At 38.5% G+C, this 20,945-nt stretch overlaps 1 protein-coding gene across 10 annotated transcripts in view; it reads right to left on the bottom strand.

Annotated features, from left to right (window-relative positions):
- Positions 1-11,571, bottom strand: part of KIF21A (kinesin family member 21A) — a 157,676-nt gene extending 146,105 nt beyond the window's left edge. For 2 of the 10 annotated variants that reach the window (XM_073788832.1, XM_073788833.1), the window contains exon 1: positions 11,215-11,549. In XM_073788832.1, the coding sequence (XP_073644933.1) occupies positions 11,215-11,258 (44 nt within the window). In that variant the 5' untranslated portion in view covers positions 11,259-11,549. Of the gene's footprint in view, positions 1-11,214 lie in introns of all 10 variants that reach the window. The other 8 variants (XM_073788836.1, XM_073788834.1, XM_073788838.1 and 5 more) reach the window with 7 other exon arrangements.
- Between the last annotated feature and the right edge of the window lie 9,374 nt (positions 11,572-20,945).

Below are 20,945 nucleotides of genomic sequence, written 5' to 3'. Positions count from 1 at the left end.
TAGGTAAGAATATAATCAAGGACAGATGGAATGTTCCCAATCTAATGCCAAGTTGGCAAACTAAAATTCAAAAGCATCATTTTGTAAATTGAGACTTGAAAATGTCACAGATGTCACATCTGAATTAACCTTAAGTGGCAGTCCAAATAACTAGGAATGAAATCTGTAATCTCATGTTTTATCAGCAGTGGACAACTTCCATTTTATGGCAGGACAGATGCAGACTACATTACCAACAGGCTGCTCAAACAAAATTGTTTTGTGTTGAATTAGGTGAACACAAGCAAAATAAAACACTTTAGATATGCACTGATTTTCAAGTTCAAGTTTCATGGTTATAGATCTGTGTTTGATTTACTTTACCATCAGTGGCTTAGACTAATGTGTTGAGTGAAAGTGTATTATACTAATACATTATTTATGTTGCTATAGATATAGCTGAAAAATTAAAAATTTTATTATCAGTACATCTTTTTCTGAAAAGCATCCTCAGTACCATAACATTTAATCATATATTCTGGGTAAGAAGCACTACCCTCCCCTTTCAATTCCAAGAAATAGTCATTTGTAGACTTTTTGCTCATCAGTGGAAGTGAAAGCGTTACCAAGAAACGTAAGACACTGCACAACTCTTAGAAAATGAAATTAACATCCTTATTAGACAGTAAAGGCTTGACAATTAAATTACTGTTTGATATATGGAATTTAATAGAAACTGAATTGAATTAATGAAATAAGGCAGATGATGTGTAACATTTAGCATGTTAACTCAAAATGCCCTTCTTTAATATAAAGACATGGAAAAATTCTTATGCTTTACTCTATAAAGTGGTAAATATCAGGCTATAAAAGTGTATACACATTGCAGCAATTTACAAAAAATATAAGTAGGGCTTCCCTTGTGGCGCAGTGGTGGAAAATCTGCCTGCTAATGCAGGGGACACGGGTTCAAGCCCTGGTCTCGGAGGATCCCACATGCCGCGGAGCAACTAGGCCCGTGAGCCACAACTACTGAGCCTGCACGTCTGGAGCCTGTGCTCCGCAACGGGAGAGGCCGCGACAGTGAGAGGCCCATGCACCACGATGAGTGGCCCCCACTTGCCACAACTAGAGAAAGCCCTCACACAGAAACAAAGACCCAACACAGACAAAAATAAATACATAAATTAATTAGAAGACGCTCTTTAAAAATATATATATATATAAGTACACATATGAAAAGATTAAAAATAAATATACAAAATGCTAGTAGTAATTATATCATGGTGGTAAACATTGATTGATTGCTTTTCTCTTTTCCCAGATACTTTTTCTAATTTGATTACATTATTTCAATAACAGAAAAAATATCAAATAAAACTTATGAAATTAAAAGCTGATTTTGGAGACAGACTGCGCTTGCAAGGTCTATTTTCTGCTTCTAAGTATCAGCCTTCTTTTAAAATGCTTTCAGCTAAGTCTTCATATACATCTATCAATGAACTCTGCAGGAACATTGCCCATCAGCTCCAGGTGCCAGAAAAAAATTTTACAGAAAATGTAAATATATTTTTTAAATTCTGTGTTTTTATTACTTCTAGTCTTTTTACTCAGTTTACTCCTTACAACACTCTTTAACCCGCAACTTGGTTTAGTGTATTGTTGCCAAGGTTGATGAGATAGATGCAGCAAGGAAAGCATTAGCAACATTTTCAACATTGGTGCAAGCCAATTCAGAAGGAAAATTCACACTATTATTAACCAATTTAGTCATCATTGTCTTACATCAAGTTAAGCAACTAATGGAAAATATAACAATATTATTGTTAATCTCACAAAGAATATAGTAGTAACTTTACAAACACTATAAACCATACCAACTGAAAGTCTTGTGTGAGAAGAGAAAGAAAAGAATAAAAATGGTGGATTTTAGTAAACTATTTAAAAAGCAATTTGGTAAGATAGAGAAGGATAGTATGTGATTTACATGTTGGAAGCAAAATGAAAATTAGGAGACTGGGTAAAGTAAGGTTTTTGGAAGTATTTATATGCATTTTTGTTACATTCATAGTGGTGTAAGTAATAGGCACTCAAAAAGCAAGAGAACAGACACAACACCTATAAAAGTACTTTGAAAATTCAAGTTATGGCTTACATATTAGAGAATGACTAATCTAATTGCTAGAGTTTGGAATATAACGAATATATTCATCGTTGGTTATATATCAAACTCATCTCTAATAGTATTACTGCCTGTGTTTGTGTAAAAACCATTTTCCATATGCTTTCCCACGGTTGTCTCTGTTGTTCTTTTCCCGAGTCCACTGAGGTAGGTGGAGAACTATCTATACACAAAGCCAAGTTTATCATTGGTTAGACGAAAACAGTTTTCTAATCATCCAATGTTCATTCTATTATATCACATCGTTTCCAATTGCTTTAATGCCTCCAACTTATGTGATTCCAGTACACAATAGACATTCAATAATTATGTCATAAATGAATGAATTTTGATCTAAAAAAGTAAATTAACATTATAAGGCATACAACTGAGAGTAGAGGTGCCCTATGCCTCATTAGTACACCATGTGATCAATATACCACACCATAATAATTAACTACAGCTTGACCCTCTCCAAGGTTTCTTATTCCTGTTTGCTGAAAGAAAAAGCCTCTTATTTATTCTATGTAGCTGTGTCAAATAATGTGAATATCTACTCTGAAAAAATATAATTCATTCATCCTACTCAGAAGAACTGATATTGTTGTGCCTAAGTGATAGACATAGCTCCCCCAAATTGAGAATAAGGTCAAATCCAATCTCGAAAACTAAAATTTTACTACATACTAAGAGATCCAAAGAGTAGGGAATAAACTTTAAGCTGTCCTTGATTTAGCCCCTGAACCCCATCCTGGGTTCAGGATGCCCACCTCTCTAAAACCAAGTTTGAAAAATTTCTTGGTTTCCTTGCTCTAAACAGTACCCAAGTAAAGTTAGCCTGGGGCTAAATCCTGAATGACCTTCATTCCAAATCTGGACATGTAGATATCAGCTTGTTTCAATTCAATAACCCCAATGTCCTTCAAATGTTCTATTGTAATAGTGCTGTCAGTATATTAGCACATTCTTTTACAAAAATGTCAAATATTCTCTCAGTTTGAGGGACATTTCAAGCTGAACAGTGAAAATCATAATATTGTGTATACCTCTCTCACTGGAATTTGAGAGAGAGAGAGAGAATCACATAAAGAAGGTCTGCGGCCCCAAAACGCAGAAATTTCCCTGCATGAAGTCTAGAAAAGCTTCAAGTAGAGGTAGGATTTAGGATATTTTTTGGATGACAGGCCTCCAGTATGGCCAAAATGTATTGTATCCTTTACTTCCTTCTAAAATAAGGATAGGAGGGACTGAGACGTTATTTAAAAGTTTAAGAACCACCTTTCTAGTAAAGTAATACTCAAAAGTGTTTTTTTTTAAACCACTCAGATTTCTACCTCCAGCTCCAATTCCAGATCCCAATAAATATACCACACTGACCCTACCCTACCTCTACCTTTCCCCACCCTCCAGCCATCCCTCCATAGTGAGGCTGCCATTATTATTGGAATGTGCTATAATCCTCAAATCTGTTGGGGTAGGAAAAAAAAAAAATTTAAGAACCAAGGTGAGGGGAGAGGGAGAAGGCCACATGTCCCAGGCCTAGCATTGACAAAATCCTCCTATTTACATGATTAATACTATTCCCAAATTAAGCTACACAGACATTGCATTTCCATGGTGGTTGTTAAAGCATTAATATGTTATATGTATATGTTGAAAACAGTCTATATTATTTTTATAACCTAGTTCTGGCATTTCTTCACATTTTAATATAATAGGATCCTCAAAATGTAGACCTGGATTTCTACTCCAGGGATCCCTCTCTCTTTACCTCTTAAGAGGTCCTTTTTAGAATCACTGGTCTAGTTTCTAGAATTGAAGCAATCACAAAGCCAAAATAATGGGCACTGAGATTGGGAGCACTCACTGAAATACCAAATTAAACTTTTAAAGGGAGCACTTAAGGGATTAAAACTGTAGTTTATAAAATATAAATTTATTCTATTTCTGAGATGTCTGCCAGCAAAACATAAAGTCCTAGAAAATCCACAGCAACAGTCAACAGAAGACTTGAGCTGCTAGTTGTGGAACTTCAAGCAATTCCCTCAACTGCTCAGTGTCTCTATTACCTCAATCATCTTAAACAAGGGGCCTCAACCAGCTAGTCCCTTCAAGGTCCCTTTCAGTTTTAAAATCTATTTTAAATCCAATAATTATAGAGGTACTAAAACTTATGTTCAATATATAAATGTCTAATAATTTCAAAAAAACTAAGAACAAAGGAACCTCAAATATAATTCCTAAACATTAAGAAATATAATAATTGTAGGATGTCATCAAAATGGTCCCCTTTGGCTTGTCTGTCATTTGCTTCAAATAAAGCCTGAGCCACAAGAAAACTATTTTAACACCCTGAGAAGATTAAATAGTTAATCCACTGGGAAACCAAGTTCAAAGACAGAATTCACAAATCCGCTCTCCAGAGAGAAGCACTGAAACTAACAAACATCCATTTTATTTTTAATAAAATTATTCTAATGATACACTGAATACAAATTATGTCATCTAGCATGCATTTTCATTGATGTATTTTCCTTCCTAATCTGAAACTTAGATAAAAGTCATGTCTAATGTTGACAGAAAATAACCATTTATAAGTCAGGGTCACACAGGGAAGCTGTAACATGTCTTACAGGAAAACATCCATAATAAGGGATATTCCAAGTTCACTTCTTTGAGGAGAAATGGATGAGAAGTGGAAGATTGGGCAGATTATGAAATTAACTACCAAGATAATTTCTGTTTTCATGGCTTCACTAAACTGGAATTTCTAGTGCATCATTTACTACCCCATAATTATGCACCAAAATATTAACTAATTAGCAGGTAAGAGCTCAAGGGGTAGTAATAAATAGACATGAAATCTGAACTTCTGTGGAGTTCCAAATGACAATCAGACCTACCACACTATAAATGTAATAAACCTTGTCTGAAGAAAAAGTATCAACTCATATTTAAATAAATAACTTCATTGACTTTCAGCTCACATAATCTACAAGCTCTTTAGTCTCCTCTCTTTCATTTCCCTTACTTTATGATCCAAATGTGAAGACAATACAAGTAGGGCATACATGTTATATCATACATACAAAGATAGAAATAATATCCTTCTAATGCACAGGCTTTGGAGTTCAATTTTTGTATGAAATATGCTTGGAAGTAGGACATAATTTTTGTTTTTTAAATCACTGTTCTTGGGGAATATATGAACTAAAAAATGCTATAAAAAATAAGAGACAAATAAAAACTAAACTGCAACAATTGTCTTTAATTTCTAATTGTGCTGTTGATATGTTTAGTGTTAGGTCCTACATAGTTTGTGCATTTAAAAAGAGCTTCACACTGCTAGGTCTAAGCTCCATGAAAGCAGGGACCATGTCTGTCATGTATGTCGTGTATCCTCAGTGGTAGGAAAGTGTCCAGCACATAGTAGGCACATGATACATGTCTGATGCATGAAGAAAGGAATAAACAAATGACCAACAGCAGATAACCACCTGTTTCCATAAAATATTTCTGAAAGCCTTGCTCATCTGCCTCTACATTCTCTAAACATTAAATTGTTTCAAATAATTTACCTCATGTATATTCGTGTTTCAGCTTGAAAGATCCTTATTACATTGAAACTAGTATGTGAAATATTGGGTTGGCCAAACAGTTTGCTCGGGTTTTCCCATAACATCTTATGGAAAAACCCAAATGAACTGTTTGGCCAACCCAATATTTTGAAAACATTTGGAAATATTTTTAAGAACAGAGAAACAGGTACCGGAAGCTTGAGTTTGAGTTCCAATTCTGGTATTTAGTGGCTGAGAAACCTTGAACAGGTCACCTAGTATCTTTGAGACTCACTTTTTCATCTGTATAAGAGGGATAGTATCTATCCAGCCTACCTCATAGGGTTTTAATGTAGATTAAATAAAATACTGCATATTTGTATTACAGGCAGAATTGGACAAAGAGATCACAAAAGTCTAAATGTTTCCTCTTAAGTAACAACAGTACCCACGATAAGCATATTGTGGGAAAGACAAGTTTGAAATGTCAAAATAGGTCCTTTCCTGTCAATATAGAGGCACCGTTAGTACCAACAGTTTGGCTAACAACAAAAAAATCACATATTTAACAGACTGCATATGGAAAGGCTCTTATAACCCTTAATACCTTTACACTGCCATCTCAGCATGAGGGAAAAGAAAAGTTCAGGGAGGTCACATTGCAAATCAGTGCCAGTGGCAGACCCAAAACAGAGCTTTTAACTATCCAATCAGCACTTAAGCTAGCTGAGCAATGCCACTTCTTAAAAGTGCTGTAGTAAGGTAAAAACACAGCAAATTAGACAACATTACACACTAATCCAAACTCAGTGTCAAGGATATGTCCTGCTCTCTGCCAAAGCCAAGAAAAAAATTGTAGCTCACAACCACATATAGACAATAACATGAAAACACAATGGTCCTTTCTGTATCTCCATTTTCTTTCAGCTCTTGACATATTTTGCAAGATAAAATTCTTGGGGAAAATGTTTTATATGTTATGTCAGCATTCAGACATAGTGGGAAAAAGGGAAAGCGTGAGCTGCCCATTCCCCTCACTTGGCCCCATGGTTGGCGCCTTGCAACAAACACTGTACTTTCCTTCACCACATCATTTCATAAAGTCTTAGATTTAGAATTCAAAATGTTTGAGTTTACTATTTTAAGTTAACTGAATGGTTCAATTCAGTATACTACTTAGATAATAAAAATAGAATATACACTAAAAATTGCTCACTTTTGTAGGTGACATTTATGAACTTACTACATTTTCTAGGAAGTCAGCTACCATCAGTCTATTATCAATAACTTTCTACACCTATGCACCCAGAGGGAAAAAATGTTGCTGTTAAATCAAATCTTACACATACATACGTGCATAGATATGTGTGTATGTGTATATATAACCACTCTAAAAACAGACACCCAATATTTTGGTATTTTCTTGATCTACAGAAAATACCAGATCTATGATGTGGTGGCTATGAACATTTTTATTCTATACTTCTTCCTCACATTTTTTTAAACTATAGAGCAGCACTATCCAATAGAAATATAATGGTAGCAACATTATATTTAATTTTAAAATTTCTGGTAGCCATATTTTAAAAAAGGAAAAAGAGATAGATGAAATTAATTTTAATATTTTATTTAACTCAACATATCAAAACACTATCATTTTAACATGTAATATAAAGATTGATATATTTTTCACACTAAGTTTTTTAAGTCATATATATATATGATTTATGAATATATATATTACACAGACAATACATGTCAATTAGGAGGCTAAATTTTCATCAGAAATACTTTATAAGTATTTACATTTCATAAACTTTACAGATAAAAAATAGGTCCACATAGCCACATTGTTCCAAGCATACCTAGAAGTTTTCCAAAAACTAAATGAAGGACAGCTTTTATATTTAACTAAAATTAAATAAAAATTAAAATTTAGTTTCTCAGTTGTGGTGAAACCAAGCAGGACCCTGCAGGGTCTTCCCAGGGACAGACACCCCTCCCCATGTCCCTGGCCTCTTGTTTGTAGAAAAGCTTTAGCCTCCTAGGCCTTCCCCAAGTTCCAAAGAGCATATTTAATCAGAGTAATGCAGATACAAAGGAAAAGAGTCAAGCAAGACAAAATAATAACAGTTTTATTTTTATTAAAACAAAGTCAAGGGCCCTTAGTTCCTCAAGGGCTATAGATAATATTCTGAGCCATATCCCTGAGTAGTTTTACAGATACTAAAACCCCCACCAGGTGAAGGAAATTAACTGCATGCTGACCACAAGCAGGTAGACCCCAGGCCGGTTGGAACCAGAAGGTTGATGATGTTAACTCCTGAAATACCACCCTGTTACCTCACCACCAACCAATCAGAAAGATATCCACAACTGATCACACACCCTGAGACCCTCTCCCTCACCTTGCCTTTAAACACCCTTCCCTGAAAGCCATCAGGGACTTTGGGTCTTTTGAGCATGAGCTGCCCATTCTCCTTGCTTGGCCCCAGAGTGGGTATGCCTTGCAATAAGCTGTACTTTACTTCACCACAACCTGGTGTCAGTAAATTGGCTTTGCTGTGCACTGGGAAAGTGGAACCAGATTTGGTTCAGTTACAGTATTAATCATAATTCAAGTGCTCGATAGCCACAGGGGGTTAGACAGCGGGGCAGGGAGGGTGATCTGAATTCATACCTACCACAATGAAAGATACCCTACAGAACACCTCAGATATACTCTGCCAAAAGGCATTTTCAGAAACTGAATTTAAAATGTTCTTCCTAAATGAGAAACTTTCTGTTTAACTTCTTTTCCCCAAAGCTGTATATGACCCATGCACTTATTTGAGAAACCTAAAATAGAGTCATCAGCTTTAACATACTGATAAGTCTCCATATCTAATTAAACACAAGAACCTCTAGGACACTGTGCATTTACATAAGTAGAGTCAACTTTATTATTTGTTATTACATTATTCATTGAAGGGGAAAAGTAAGTCAAGTGCCCTGATCATTTGTGTCTATGTATTGCTTTATTTATCCTGCTGATGAAGACTATCACAAACTGGAAGGTAAGACTGGAGGTCACAGGAAAGATTAAAAAATTGGAGGAAATAGTTTAGGTAAGTTCAGTTTCCTCCTTTCTGAGCTCTAACTTTTCTAGGAATATCGAGGTATGAATATCCTGTCAAAGTCATTCATTTGTAATTAAACTAGTTCAGAACCAGGAAGAGGCAAGTGACCTTAAGCCAAGTAAAGTTTTGCAAAGCATGTTCTTGCCTCACACCCATGTAGATTTAATGGTTAAGAACTTGAGCTCTAGAGTCAAGCTGTCTGGGTTAGAGCTCTGTTTCTGCCACTTGCTACCAGTTTAACTTGGGGAAGGTTACCTAATCTTTCTGTGTCTCACCTATAAAATGGCCATAATAATAACAGGACCTAAGTCAAAGATTGTTATGATGAATAAATGCAATTTCACAGGATGTAAAACATCTTAACACACAGCACTGACCCTGGCACATACTATGTGTCCAATAATTATAGCTATTTTTAACTCAGAAATTAGGACAACAGAGACGGGATTTTATGTTCAATAAATATTTGTTTTAAATGAAAACATATGTCCATACACTTTATAAATGCCAAAGTGCTATATAAGCTATTTTTATCCTATGCAAAGTAAGTTTAGAGAGTCAATCTATTCAGACAATGTATTTAATGGAAAAAAAAAAAGATCCTTACAATGTGGCTTACTTCACAACGTGTTTTTATAAAGTCTTTCCCCAAAAAACAGACCCACACATATTCCCTTAAAAAAGTGCTAACATGCATACCAAAACCAAGTATAAGTTATTTATCTGTCAACATCACTTTAGGGTGATTCATGTCTCTGTTAATCTCCACTGCAAGCAGCGTCAGTTTTAAAAGCGTGGTCAACAAACTGCCCTGTGATATTCTAGAGAATTCACAGTTTAAAAAAATATTAACTCTCTAACAACAGTTTCTCTGACAGCCAATTTTCTTTTTTGTTTGTTTTCATTACTATTTTATGCTTCTTCTTTACCCTCCTTGACCAAACCTGCTAATTAACAAAACTGCATCTTACTGGGTTTCCTCTTTCTCTCTCCCCTTCATCTGCCATGTACAGTCACTAATAAGCATTAAAAGGCCAAAAGAGAGGTAGTAGCAGTAAACAGGAGAAACAAACTAATCCAGCAATTGGATAAGTAGCCCTAGAATAACCAAGAAGTCCAAATTAAAACTTCAAAAGCTTTATAACAGGTGGTTCTAAACAGTCATAAAACAGTCACCTCCATGGGTGGCCATCTCCTGGTCTGTAAAGGGAATGAAAAATATATATATAATTCATTTTATTCTTTAGATGATTAAAGAAACGAAGTATACATAAAACTACCATTTCTATACCTAACCAAGATTTGTCACTAAAATAGCTATAGAAATACTGACATGATAGGATTTTAAGAATAACTTTTCAGAAAGACTACAAGGGTAGAAAATTTTAAAAAATAATTTCTCAGAGGACAGATTATTTTTATAAATCTTTAATGTATACATAAAGAGAAACGAATTCACAGACTATAAGCGCTATAAAAGCAACGCCACTTACTCTACCATGAATGCTTCATTAATATTTCAGCGATGATGTTGCAATTTTCCACGAGCAACTGTCAGAGCTCTGCTTCTTGATATGTATCAACAATCCAAATTACATTCAATACTCGTGTATCTGTCCTTGACCAAATTACAATTTTGATGTATGTAGTATTTCAAAACTCTCACCCAGGCATATGTAATTTTATATTGTAACCACCCTGCTGAACCTCAGTATGTTTCTTTCTCACCCAGTCACCCATTTAACCCTTACACTTGCTGAGGAGTTTTCTTCCTTCTACAGACCTAGCACCAGGGAATTTTCCCTTAAATATAATATCCCTTCCAGCGCCAGAAATGTCTTCAATACCCACACGCTGGTGCTATCTAGTCCCCGCCGATGCTTAACGAGACGTCCATTTGCACAGAAATCTAGACCCCCACCATTGTAAGGCTTTGTCTCCTGCCTCCGAAGGCCGGAGTTGCAGGTACACGTCAAGACAGTCACGCTACAAATATAAGAAGAGAACCACAGCCCAGGAGAGGGGCAGCTCCTCCGGGCAAAGCCAGACAGGCGATCGCCCAAGGCGGCCGAACCTGAGGCAACTGTTCCTCGGGGGCGCGACCCGGCTGGTGCGGGCGGCGACGGCTTCTCCCCCTAGAGGAGTCAGGCGCCCCCGGGACCGGGCGCCGCGCAGCTGCCAGTCACCTGCAAACTCCCGGGGCCCGAGGGCGGGAGGTTTCCCAGCCAGCACTCGGCCGCGCGCGCCAGGCCGGAGGAGACCCGTCGCCTCGGTTTCCAGAGCCGCCGGGCCCCCGCCGGGCCACCTCTCACATCTCCACAGCGCGGCGGCCGGTGACCCGGGCCAGAGCAGATCCTCGCCGCGCCCGCAGCCCGCCCGCCGCCGCGTCCGTCCTCACCTGACAGCCACCCGCACAGAGCTCTCGTCCGGGGCGCCCCACATGCCGGCGGCAGGCGACAACCGGGCCCCTGGGCCTCTGCACCGCAGAACTGAGGCGCCGCCGGAGCCGCGGCGGTCGCGCGCAGGAGGCTGGAGCTGCAGGGGGCGGACGGCTCACCTCCGCCGCGCTCCAGCCATGTTGGGCGACTGAATGGAAAGGTGGCGGCAGCAGCGCTGAGGCAGAAGGAGGAGGAGGTGATTCACTGCTCGCGGGTGCCCGCCCCTTCTCCCCAGCTCAGCCCCCAGCACTGGGGCGGAGACGCGGCGCGCTGAATGGCTAGCGCGGCGGCGGCGGCGGAGCCAGCAGGCCGCTCAGGGGCCTCCTGCTGGACGGGCGAGTGCGCCCTGCCCCCTCTGATGGGGACGCGGCCTGCGGGCGGCCGGGCTGAACGCGCCACACCCGCCCGGGCTCTCCGGGCTGCTGGCCCCGCACTGTGTCAACGGCGGCCTAGCTGCCGGCCCCACCTAGCGCTGCCCGGCCTGCGCCCCGCCCTGCCCTAGGCGGGCACTGCCAGGCGCTGCTGGCCCGGAGGCGCGCGGGGGGGAGGGATGCCGGCCGCGAGCTGCCCACGCCCCAGGGCGACGAGCTCTGCGCCCTTGCAGGCTCTTCTGAGAATGCTGCGGCTAGAGCCCGCCCTGCTGCAGCCTGCCTCTTTTCTAAAAGCAAAGCTTGATTCCCCAGCGGAGCGCCAGCAATCTGCCAGCTGCCGCTCTGGTTCGCCTTTGTTTCCACCCTTAGCTTATTGTCCTCTCTCCAGCTTGGACTCTGACCCCTATCCCCAGCCCCCTATGAACGTTCTCCTTCCCAGGAGTCAGTCATTCATACTAAACCGGATCCCGGATTTGGCCACTGCCTCTGGGCAGCTGGATTCTGCAGTCCATCGCCCATTTACCAGCCCGTGTGGGCTATGGAAATGATGGAATCTTGAATGCCTTTCTGTTAAACCATTTGTACACTGGTAAATGAACTGCACCCTGGTACTGCCAAGAGTTCCCAGAACTGAATATCCACCAAGACCTGCTGTGTAGTAAATCCTTCTCAACGGACTTTCTTTCCCTTCTGGCCTTCAAAAAGCACCTCCCAATCCAGGGATTCTATCAACATTGACCCATTGTGGTTTCTGCTTGTGGCTATTGTGCTTCCCCATTCCTTTAGATAGCTCTGTGGAAACAGCCTTTATTAGCTTTGCCACAGAGTATCTTTTGTGGGCTGCCCCATACATTTCTCTAAATAAACATGTGGGTTCCTACAAAATAGTATAATACATTAAATGGCACCATCCAAATAAAGACACTGTCCCAAGTACCTCCAATCTAAAATGGCACACGTAATCATCCTTATCAGCAGAGATAACAGCAGCACAGATTGGGACAAACAAGAAGTATTTAATGATCTTAAGTGAAGGCCTATGTGATATATAATTATAGAAGTTTTAAATTTATTCCATCCCTTAACCTCAATACTCCTGAGTCTTAACAGACGTAACTAGGAGGTAAAGAGGGCAGAGATGGTGAATACCCTCTGCAGATCAAATTGGTGGCAAAGCTCTCCTGCCCTCTGGAGAACCTCCTCTTCCTCAGTATTTGTCTATCAGCAAATCAAAACACCATTTCCTCCTTCCCTGGCAGTCCCACATCTGGGTGGATCTGGACTGGCCACCTTGGTTCTCGAATTGATAAAAGCTACAAGGAAGGCAAGTAAAGCCAAGCAAACTTAGCAAGAAAACTAAAGAGAAATATGTATAATTTAAGAACTTATTATATTAAAAAAATTCTCATTTAGAATAGTACCAGTACATACATGTTTCAGTAGGAGCTGTCACAAACACAAATACCACCAGAATCCAGGCAGGTAATTTAAGTGAGTGGAGCAGGCAGATTGTGAAAAAATAGAGAACATAGGCTTCTTGCAAAGGCAGTGGCCCTCCTTGGCTGTGGCCAGCTGGAATGCAGACCCAATGCCTCCAAGCTTTTTGTTTGCTTGTATGTTTGTTACTTCTCAAGAAATAGAGAGGGCTTCCCTGGTGGCACAGTGGTTGAGAGTCTGCCTGCCGATGCAGGGGACACGGGTTCGTGACCCGGTCCAGGAAGATCCCACATGCCGTGGAGCAGCTGGGCCTGTGAGCCATGGCCGCTGAGCCTGAGCATCCACAACAGTGAGAGGGCCACGTATGGCAAAAAAGAAATAGAGAAAAGTCAGACTTTTATGTGAAAATTCCTTAGTTTTAAATATCAATAACTAATTCAGCACCATATTTACATACCATGCAAACCAATCAAAATAGGTCTCAGGCCAACTTCAATCCCAAGCCATCAGTCTGGAACATCTGGCCAAAACATTAGCACCAATAATAGCTGTGTCTTTGGGTACGTGTTGCACGTGGGTTCAGGAAGTTAGTATAAAAATTCAAATTCCTATTGATGACTCAGTCAGTATTTTTCTCCCAAATTTCAAAATTTATAAATCAAGTGTATATTTTGTATTTACTTCAGATTCCTTATGGCTGCTATAACCCCTTTCCTTATGGCTCACCTAATTAATTAATTATCTTAACTTGAAGAAAATTCTGAGGAAAGAGCTTTTACCATAAGAGCAAAAAATCCTTTCCCAATTATTCACTCAATAAATATTTAATAAGCAGCTGCAATATGCAAACAATGCTGGACACTAGTGATATGAAGAGAATTAAGAGTGTCTTACAGTCTAGTTCAGGGAGACAAATTTGAAAATCCATAAGTGCAATAATAGAAATTATGACAAGAGTATGATAAATTCCATCTGGAAGGGTGAGGAATTCTTTAGGTATAGACCACTCAGGATGATCTCCCTGAGTCCACTCTTGCATCCACACTGCAAAAAAGTGATCTTTTAAAACATAAGTCATTTATGTTATTACTCTGCCTGAAACTTTCCAATGGCTAACTAAAACAAGTAGAATAAATTCTGGATTTTAAGGCTCTTCACACTCTGGCCTCTCCAAACTCTAACCTTATCTTTTGCCACTCCAAGTTTTAACAGCTACTTTTCAGTGAAACTGGCCTTCTTTCTGTTTCTTGAAAACAAAGTTTTTTCCTGCCTTAGGACATTCCCACTAACTAGTCCCTCTACCTGGAATGTTCTTTCCCTGAATCTTCCCATAGTTGGCTTCTTTTGGTCTTTTAGGTATCAGTTTAAATGCAATCTCCTCAGAGGGACCTCTCCTGATAATTCAATCTAAAGTAGCACTCCCATAAGGCCAGCTCACATGATTTGCATGGCCCAGCGCAAAGTAAAAATGCAGTGTCTTATTATGAAAGCAATATAATAATGTAGTTAAAGATATTAAAATAAAAAGCTTTTTCCTTTCTTCTGAGCTCTCCCATTAAATAGTAAGTAAAAACACTATTAATGTCATTTTCCATAAAGAAAAATTAAATTTTTTAATTATTGGCATAATTTTACCATTCATCTTTTATTGTTCAATGCCAGCTTTAAGCATGAATAGAAAAGCACTTAACGCATATGTGGAATTATAAATTATACAATTCCTGTTGTGTAGTTCATACATGCATGTGAATTTGATTCTTAACTGAACCATGGAAACATTACACAAAACTAACTCAACTGTTTTTATTTTACTTCTTGATATACCCACATTCTACTAACAATTTCTCACCTTTGGCTTGCAGATGAATAAGGAAGAACTGAAAGGAAGAGGAACTACCTTTCCCTGTCTTTCTTTACCTTTTATGTCATCATTTTCAGAGTCAGTGGTTGGCAGCTACAGGGAAGTGTAAATAAGAAATAAGCTAGGGTTCTTGTTCAATGTGCTTCTTAGAATGCCATTGCCTTCTTTTGCATTTGAAGCAAGTTCTGGTTTGAGGGGAAGCATGGTCTTTCAAGGTGTCAGCTTCCCTTCTTAGTCAGTCATAGATGTAACACGTTTAACTCGTACTTGTCCTGGCTTTGAATCTTACTTAACTTCCATACATCGTGCATCAACCAAGATTCTGTGCTCACAGGGCATCACAAAAGCTATGAGAATGGTGTACCAAGGAATGGAGGTTATGGGTATTGCACATATGTCCTCTACTTACCCACATGCTCCACTGTCTTATCAGACCTCCTTTACAAAACAAATTCAAAGATAAAATTATTAAGAATTTCAAGACAGTGCTAGCAGGGCATTAAACAAAAGTAGGGTCCCTCTAAGCACAGGGCCCTGTGTAGCTGCACTGATTGCTTACCCATGAAACCAGCACTGTACCCCCAGTTACTCACTATCACATCACTATTTTATTTCTTCATAGCCCTTATCACTAACTGGTATTTTCTTGCTTTTTGTTTATTTCTCGTTTATGGTCTGCCTCCCTCCATTTGAATTTGAGTTCTAAGATGGCAGGGATCTTCTCTGTTTTATTCACTGTTGTATCTGTAGCTCCTACAACATGTATCTGACACACAGTACAGGTCATTAAATATTAGCTGAGTGACTATGTGAGTTTGGGCAAGATGCTTCTTGTATGTAAGTAATGTATTTTAATTTTTTTTAATTTTTATTTATTTATTTTTGGCTGCATTAGGTCTTCATTGCTGCACACGGTCTTTCTCCAGTTGCGGTGAGCGGGGGCTAATCTTCACAGCTGTGCGCTGGCCTCTCACCGCAGTGGCCTCTCTGGTTGCGAAGCACGGGCTCTAGGTGCGCGGGCTTCAGTTGTGGCTCATGGGCTTAGTTGCTCCACGGCATGCGGGATCCTCCCGGACCAGGGCTCGAACCCGTGTCCCCTGCATTAGGAGGCAGACTCTTAACCACTGCGCCACCAGGGAAGCCCCAAGTAATGTATTATGGAGTTGTTTTGTAGATTGAGAGCTTCGCTTATCATATGTTAATCACAGCACTAACTCACAATAAGTACACAATAAAGCTAGCTATAAAAAGAGCTACATACATATATAATGTATAATATAAATACATTTGTAAATATGAATTGTTTTACAAAGCAGGTACTGATGCTTTAGCTGCACTGTCTAAGGTGTATTTGGGCAAAAGATACATTCTAGCACACCCTAAACAAGCATCCAAAAGGAAGCTACAACATTCATGAGGGCAACTATCACCAGTTTTTTTTCCCTCTAGGCTATCTACCCTGTGTTTTCTCTGGTGTCCACATTCTAATCAGTCATTAAAAGTTATTTGCTACTTCCTTTTTGCTGCTAGCAGAAAGACTAAAAGAAATAGTACTGATTACAACTCCATATGCAAACAACTGGCTTTGGAAGAGCATGCCTAGACAAATATCTCCTCAGAAATCTTTTTGGGAAAAAACCTTAAGAAAACTAATCCTTAATACCATAATCAGAAATATCAATTTTCCTTCATGACTCATTTTGTTTTATACATTTTCCCTATTAATAACAATGGAAAGCATTTATAGGGCTTTTCCACCTTGCCAGTGCAATGTGCTAAGTGGCTAGCATGCATTATTTCACTTGATTCTTTCAATGACTCTGGAAAGTGGGTACAATTACTACCTCCATTTTACATGTGAGGAAACAGAAGCCTCCCCAACAACTCTAACTGTTAAAATCTTGTCTATATTTCAGGCCCAACTCAAAAATTACCTCTTTCTTCAGACTTTTCCTGATTTCACTCCTCCTCTGGACCAGATGTATGATATTTTTCTTCTGCCAAATCTCTGTTGTACTTCATGTATGTCTTTGTTTTGTTATAATTATTACTTTTTAACTCCTCAACTACATCATAAATTCCTAACGGGCAGAATTTGTGGAAAATTCAAGAGTGCAGCCAATGCTTACTTGTATAAGTCAGCGATTACCAGAAGAAGGGCATGCTATGCTTTTATTTCAATACAGAACAAGTTTTCATTGTAGATCATCTGCTGCCCATTGGTTATGGTTCTCTGAGAGACTGTTTCCTGACCATGGTGTCTATGAAAAGTGGTGTTCAAACTATCAGGAAGGAAACCAGAACACCTGAGCCCAGCAAATGTAAGCAAGGTTTCATTAATTTTGGAGATGGAGGACATTTTACAATTCTAGTTCACTCCTTTCATTTTACAGATAAGGAGACAGTTCCTGACAGAACTGACCACCGTACCAGTTTCCCCTCCTCCCAATACACACACATATTACACAGTAAATTAGTAGCAGAGCTAAATAAAAATCCAGGCATCTTGACTCTGTGTTCTGGCCTCTTTGCTCTTCACTGTTAGTTTCACTATATATTTTATTCTTTGGGCTTAGAAAATCTCAGCCTACACTACAAGTGTTTGCATATGAAGAATATATAACTGGAAAGTAATGCAAGGCAAGCTTAAATACTTACAGTAGTAGTTTATCTCATGATGAAAGCAGTTTAACATCTTGTAAATTTATTTTTAATGACATAACATTACTAAAAAATCAAACTTTTACCTATATACATTTTTTTTCATTTACGTTTATTTTAAATATTGGTGAGAGTTATTTCTGCGTGGAAAATAAAGGTTTGAATGATTTTTTTCTTTCTTTGTATCTTTCTTGAAAATTTAAAAATAACAAATCACTTTTACAGAAACAGTGAAATTACTCTTTAAAGAGAAAAAAATGGCAGGTAGCTAAACTTCTCTTTATTAAGAATAAACAACTAGATAAAGGTTAAATTTCATTGTTCACACTTAAAATCAGAGTTTGAAACCTAAAATTGCATATGAAGTCTTGGACCTGAGTACTAAATCTAAGAAGAATTCAAAGAATACTCTTCTCTCCAGCACTAGGACTTTTTTTGAGTTTGCAGCATATGTGTATTTGCAGGCAGCTTGATTACCCCAAAGTACTGGCCCAGTTAATTGCATTCAAATGCAAATTACAGCTATTAAGTCATGCTGGTCTTGAGCCAACATCTTGAGCCAAGCTAGTAAGAGGAGTGTGTTTTTTTCTAACTGGGCAGGACTGAACTTGATAAGCAGTTTGGGATAGTCTTTCATTAGAACCTCATTGCTTGTGTGGTTTTGTTTTTTTAATTTTGGAATATTATAGAACTGAATCACCAAAAGATAATTTTATTAGTTATTTCTAATTGAGAACATTTCGCCATTCACTAGCCCATCCTCTTATTTATTCATCAATACCGCCTTTCTTTTCCTGTATCTGTTGATTGAAATTCCTGCCTTTGTTTTCTTTTTTCTAAACATTTTCTTTTCTTGTTACCTCCAAATGGGTATTTTTCAAATTCTCATGGTTCTGGATACCCTGAAACCAAAAGATTAATGAAGTTCTGGATTTTTCATCCTTATTCTATTTTTAAAAGACCTACAGCAATTAAAAATATGAAGTTAAGGTTAATTATAATTTATATGACAAATATTTCATCAACTTTTGCAATAAACGTACGCTTAGCTTTATCTCAATAAAGGTACCCATTTGGTAGAATCAGTGCTTTTTAAGGGAAAACACACAAGTTAAACTTGTAAGATGCTTTACTTAAATCAGTATCCAACTCTGCTCTTATTTCCTTGATTTGATCTGAAAACAGCTATTTCACAGTAGACTCCACGAAGAAAGCCCTCCCAGACAGGAGAAACTGGTGACATTTGTATTTATTTTATGATCCCAAGCCACCTCTTCAATTTTTGCAGAAGTATAAAAGGGAAAAACCATTTCTAATAGGAAAATTGTGGTTAAACTTTCTTTTTAGCCCAAAATGAGTATTTAAAGGACTTCTTTCTGTTTCTGACGGTGGCAACAAAGATTAAAAACAGAGATATGGACACAATAAGATGTCAAGGGGCAGCAAATTAGCAACAAGCTAAGGGCAGCCCCTGAACACACTTGCTTATGCATACACCACAAAAAAGAAGGTGTGTTTCAATATCAATGAGAAGTAAGGTGGATAGAACCTAGAAAGCAGAGGAGTTTAGACTGATAAAAGCAGAATATAGGAAACCATTTAAATCTTGTGAGTATAACAGTAATAAGACAGAAGCAGTATTTTTAAATATGCAAAATAAAATAAAATTTTAAAAAGAAGTATGAGTCTGGTCCAAGTCTGTGAGATGAATTTGGGAGACTCAGTTAGGCAACCATATCATAATAAATTAATTATGACATGGTAAGGGCCTAAACTAGGCATCTTAATAGACTATGGTGAAAATGGAGAAGTAAGACTTACAAGTGAAAGGCATCCTTAAGGAAGAATTAACAGCAATTAGCAATATGGGAGAAGAATAAAAGGGGATTAGATATTACACTTACTGTCATTGAAAATGTTCAAGCATAGACTAGAAAACCACTGGATGAAGAGTCCACCAAAAAGATACAAGCATCAACTGGGAGAACAAGGGAGACATGTCAATTAAAGGGTCTCAGAGAGTCCTTCAATTAAATATTGTGAATTTATAAAATAGTTTTAAGAACTATCGCTAAATACAGGTGTTTATGAAAAATTAATAGTTTAAGAAAGAAATGGAAAATTTTATTTAAGCCAACCTGAGTATTATAACCCAGGAGACAGTCTTTCAGAGAGCTCTGGGAACTTCTGAAGTGGTAAAGCGGGAAGCCAGTGTATATGTGATTTTTGCCAAGTGGATACATGCATTCAAGCACACATCTTGGTGCAAGGTCACTGTTATTTGCAAGGAACGTACATCTTAGTTAATGGTTTTAGTGCTTTTCTAAGTATTGGGAAGACGCAAGTTCATAAAATTTTCTCCTGGAAATAGCTAACTATCTGAGGGCCAGTTCTGTCAGTTTTCCCAGAGCACAGAATGTCTCATTCTGATCTTCACCCTGAATTCCTTTCAGGGTGTATTGCAGGTCAGCAACAGCAGTGGCTAATGACTTGATCCTTGTAGAACTGGATGTTGAGCAACATTCTCTATTTTACAGTCCCCTCCCTTTCAATCTTAATTTCAACCAAGCTTTGGGAGACATCTCATGACCAATTTGTCCCACTGTGCTAAGAATTCCCAGATCAGGGGAGGATTTCTTTGATAGGCCACTCCATGTGCTAGTCCTAGACTAAGCCCTATTACCAGTAGCCAAAAGCCTCTGGACTAGTCCGTTATGGTCCAGGAAATGGTTTCCTCTCATTTCTTCCTCCCATATCTAGAATTACACTATTACAATCACTGATCTTATAGAACTATGTATTTGATCAATAGTTTCAAGTTGCCTAATCATCGTTAATTTTATTTGAGACTCAGTCACACATTTGGTAATGCAATAAACATCAATCTTGTAAATTAGACAGAATACAAGTAATATAGCTAGTAACATTAATAAGGTCTAAAGTAAATATTTAAGCTAAGAACTTCTGTTAGGTGCAGCACAGTATTTCCCCAGGTCATCTGACCAGTCTGTTCTGCACCAATTGATATTTTTAAAGGAAATGACATATTGGCATTGTACATAAAATTCATCAAAGATGTCTGCCCATACAAGACGAGAGATGTGTCATCCTGACCCTTTATATGGTCGAGAAAAGAATATTATCTTCTGAGGAGTTACATGGCTGGTGCCAGAAGTAGAAAAATCGATCTTTAAGGTTGAGCATGTATTTCTGCCATTGGGGAGGTCTGGTGAAGACACAAGGCAGGTGCACAATGCACACTAGAGGGGAGGGAGGAGGCCAAAGGGCAAAGAAAATGGTTTATGTTTAAATTTTTCTTGTCTTGCCTTAAAATTTGGATTTTTATTTCATCATAGGCAGC

Source organism: Tursiops truncatus, chromosome 11, assembly GCF_011762595.2.
Source record: "Tursiops truncatus isolate mTurTru1 chromosome 11, mTurTru1.mat.Y, whole genome shotgun sequence".
Taxonomy (NCBI): domain Eukaryota; kingdom Metazoa; phylum Chordata; class Mammalia; order Artiodactyla; family Delphinidae; genus Tursiops; species Tursiops truncatus.
The sequence above is the reverse complement of the archived record's forward strand: the minus strand, read 5'-3'. Positions and strand labels throughout refer to the sequence as shown.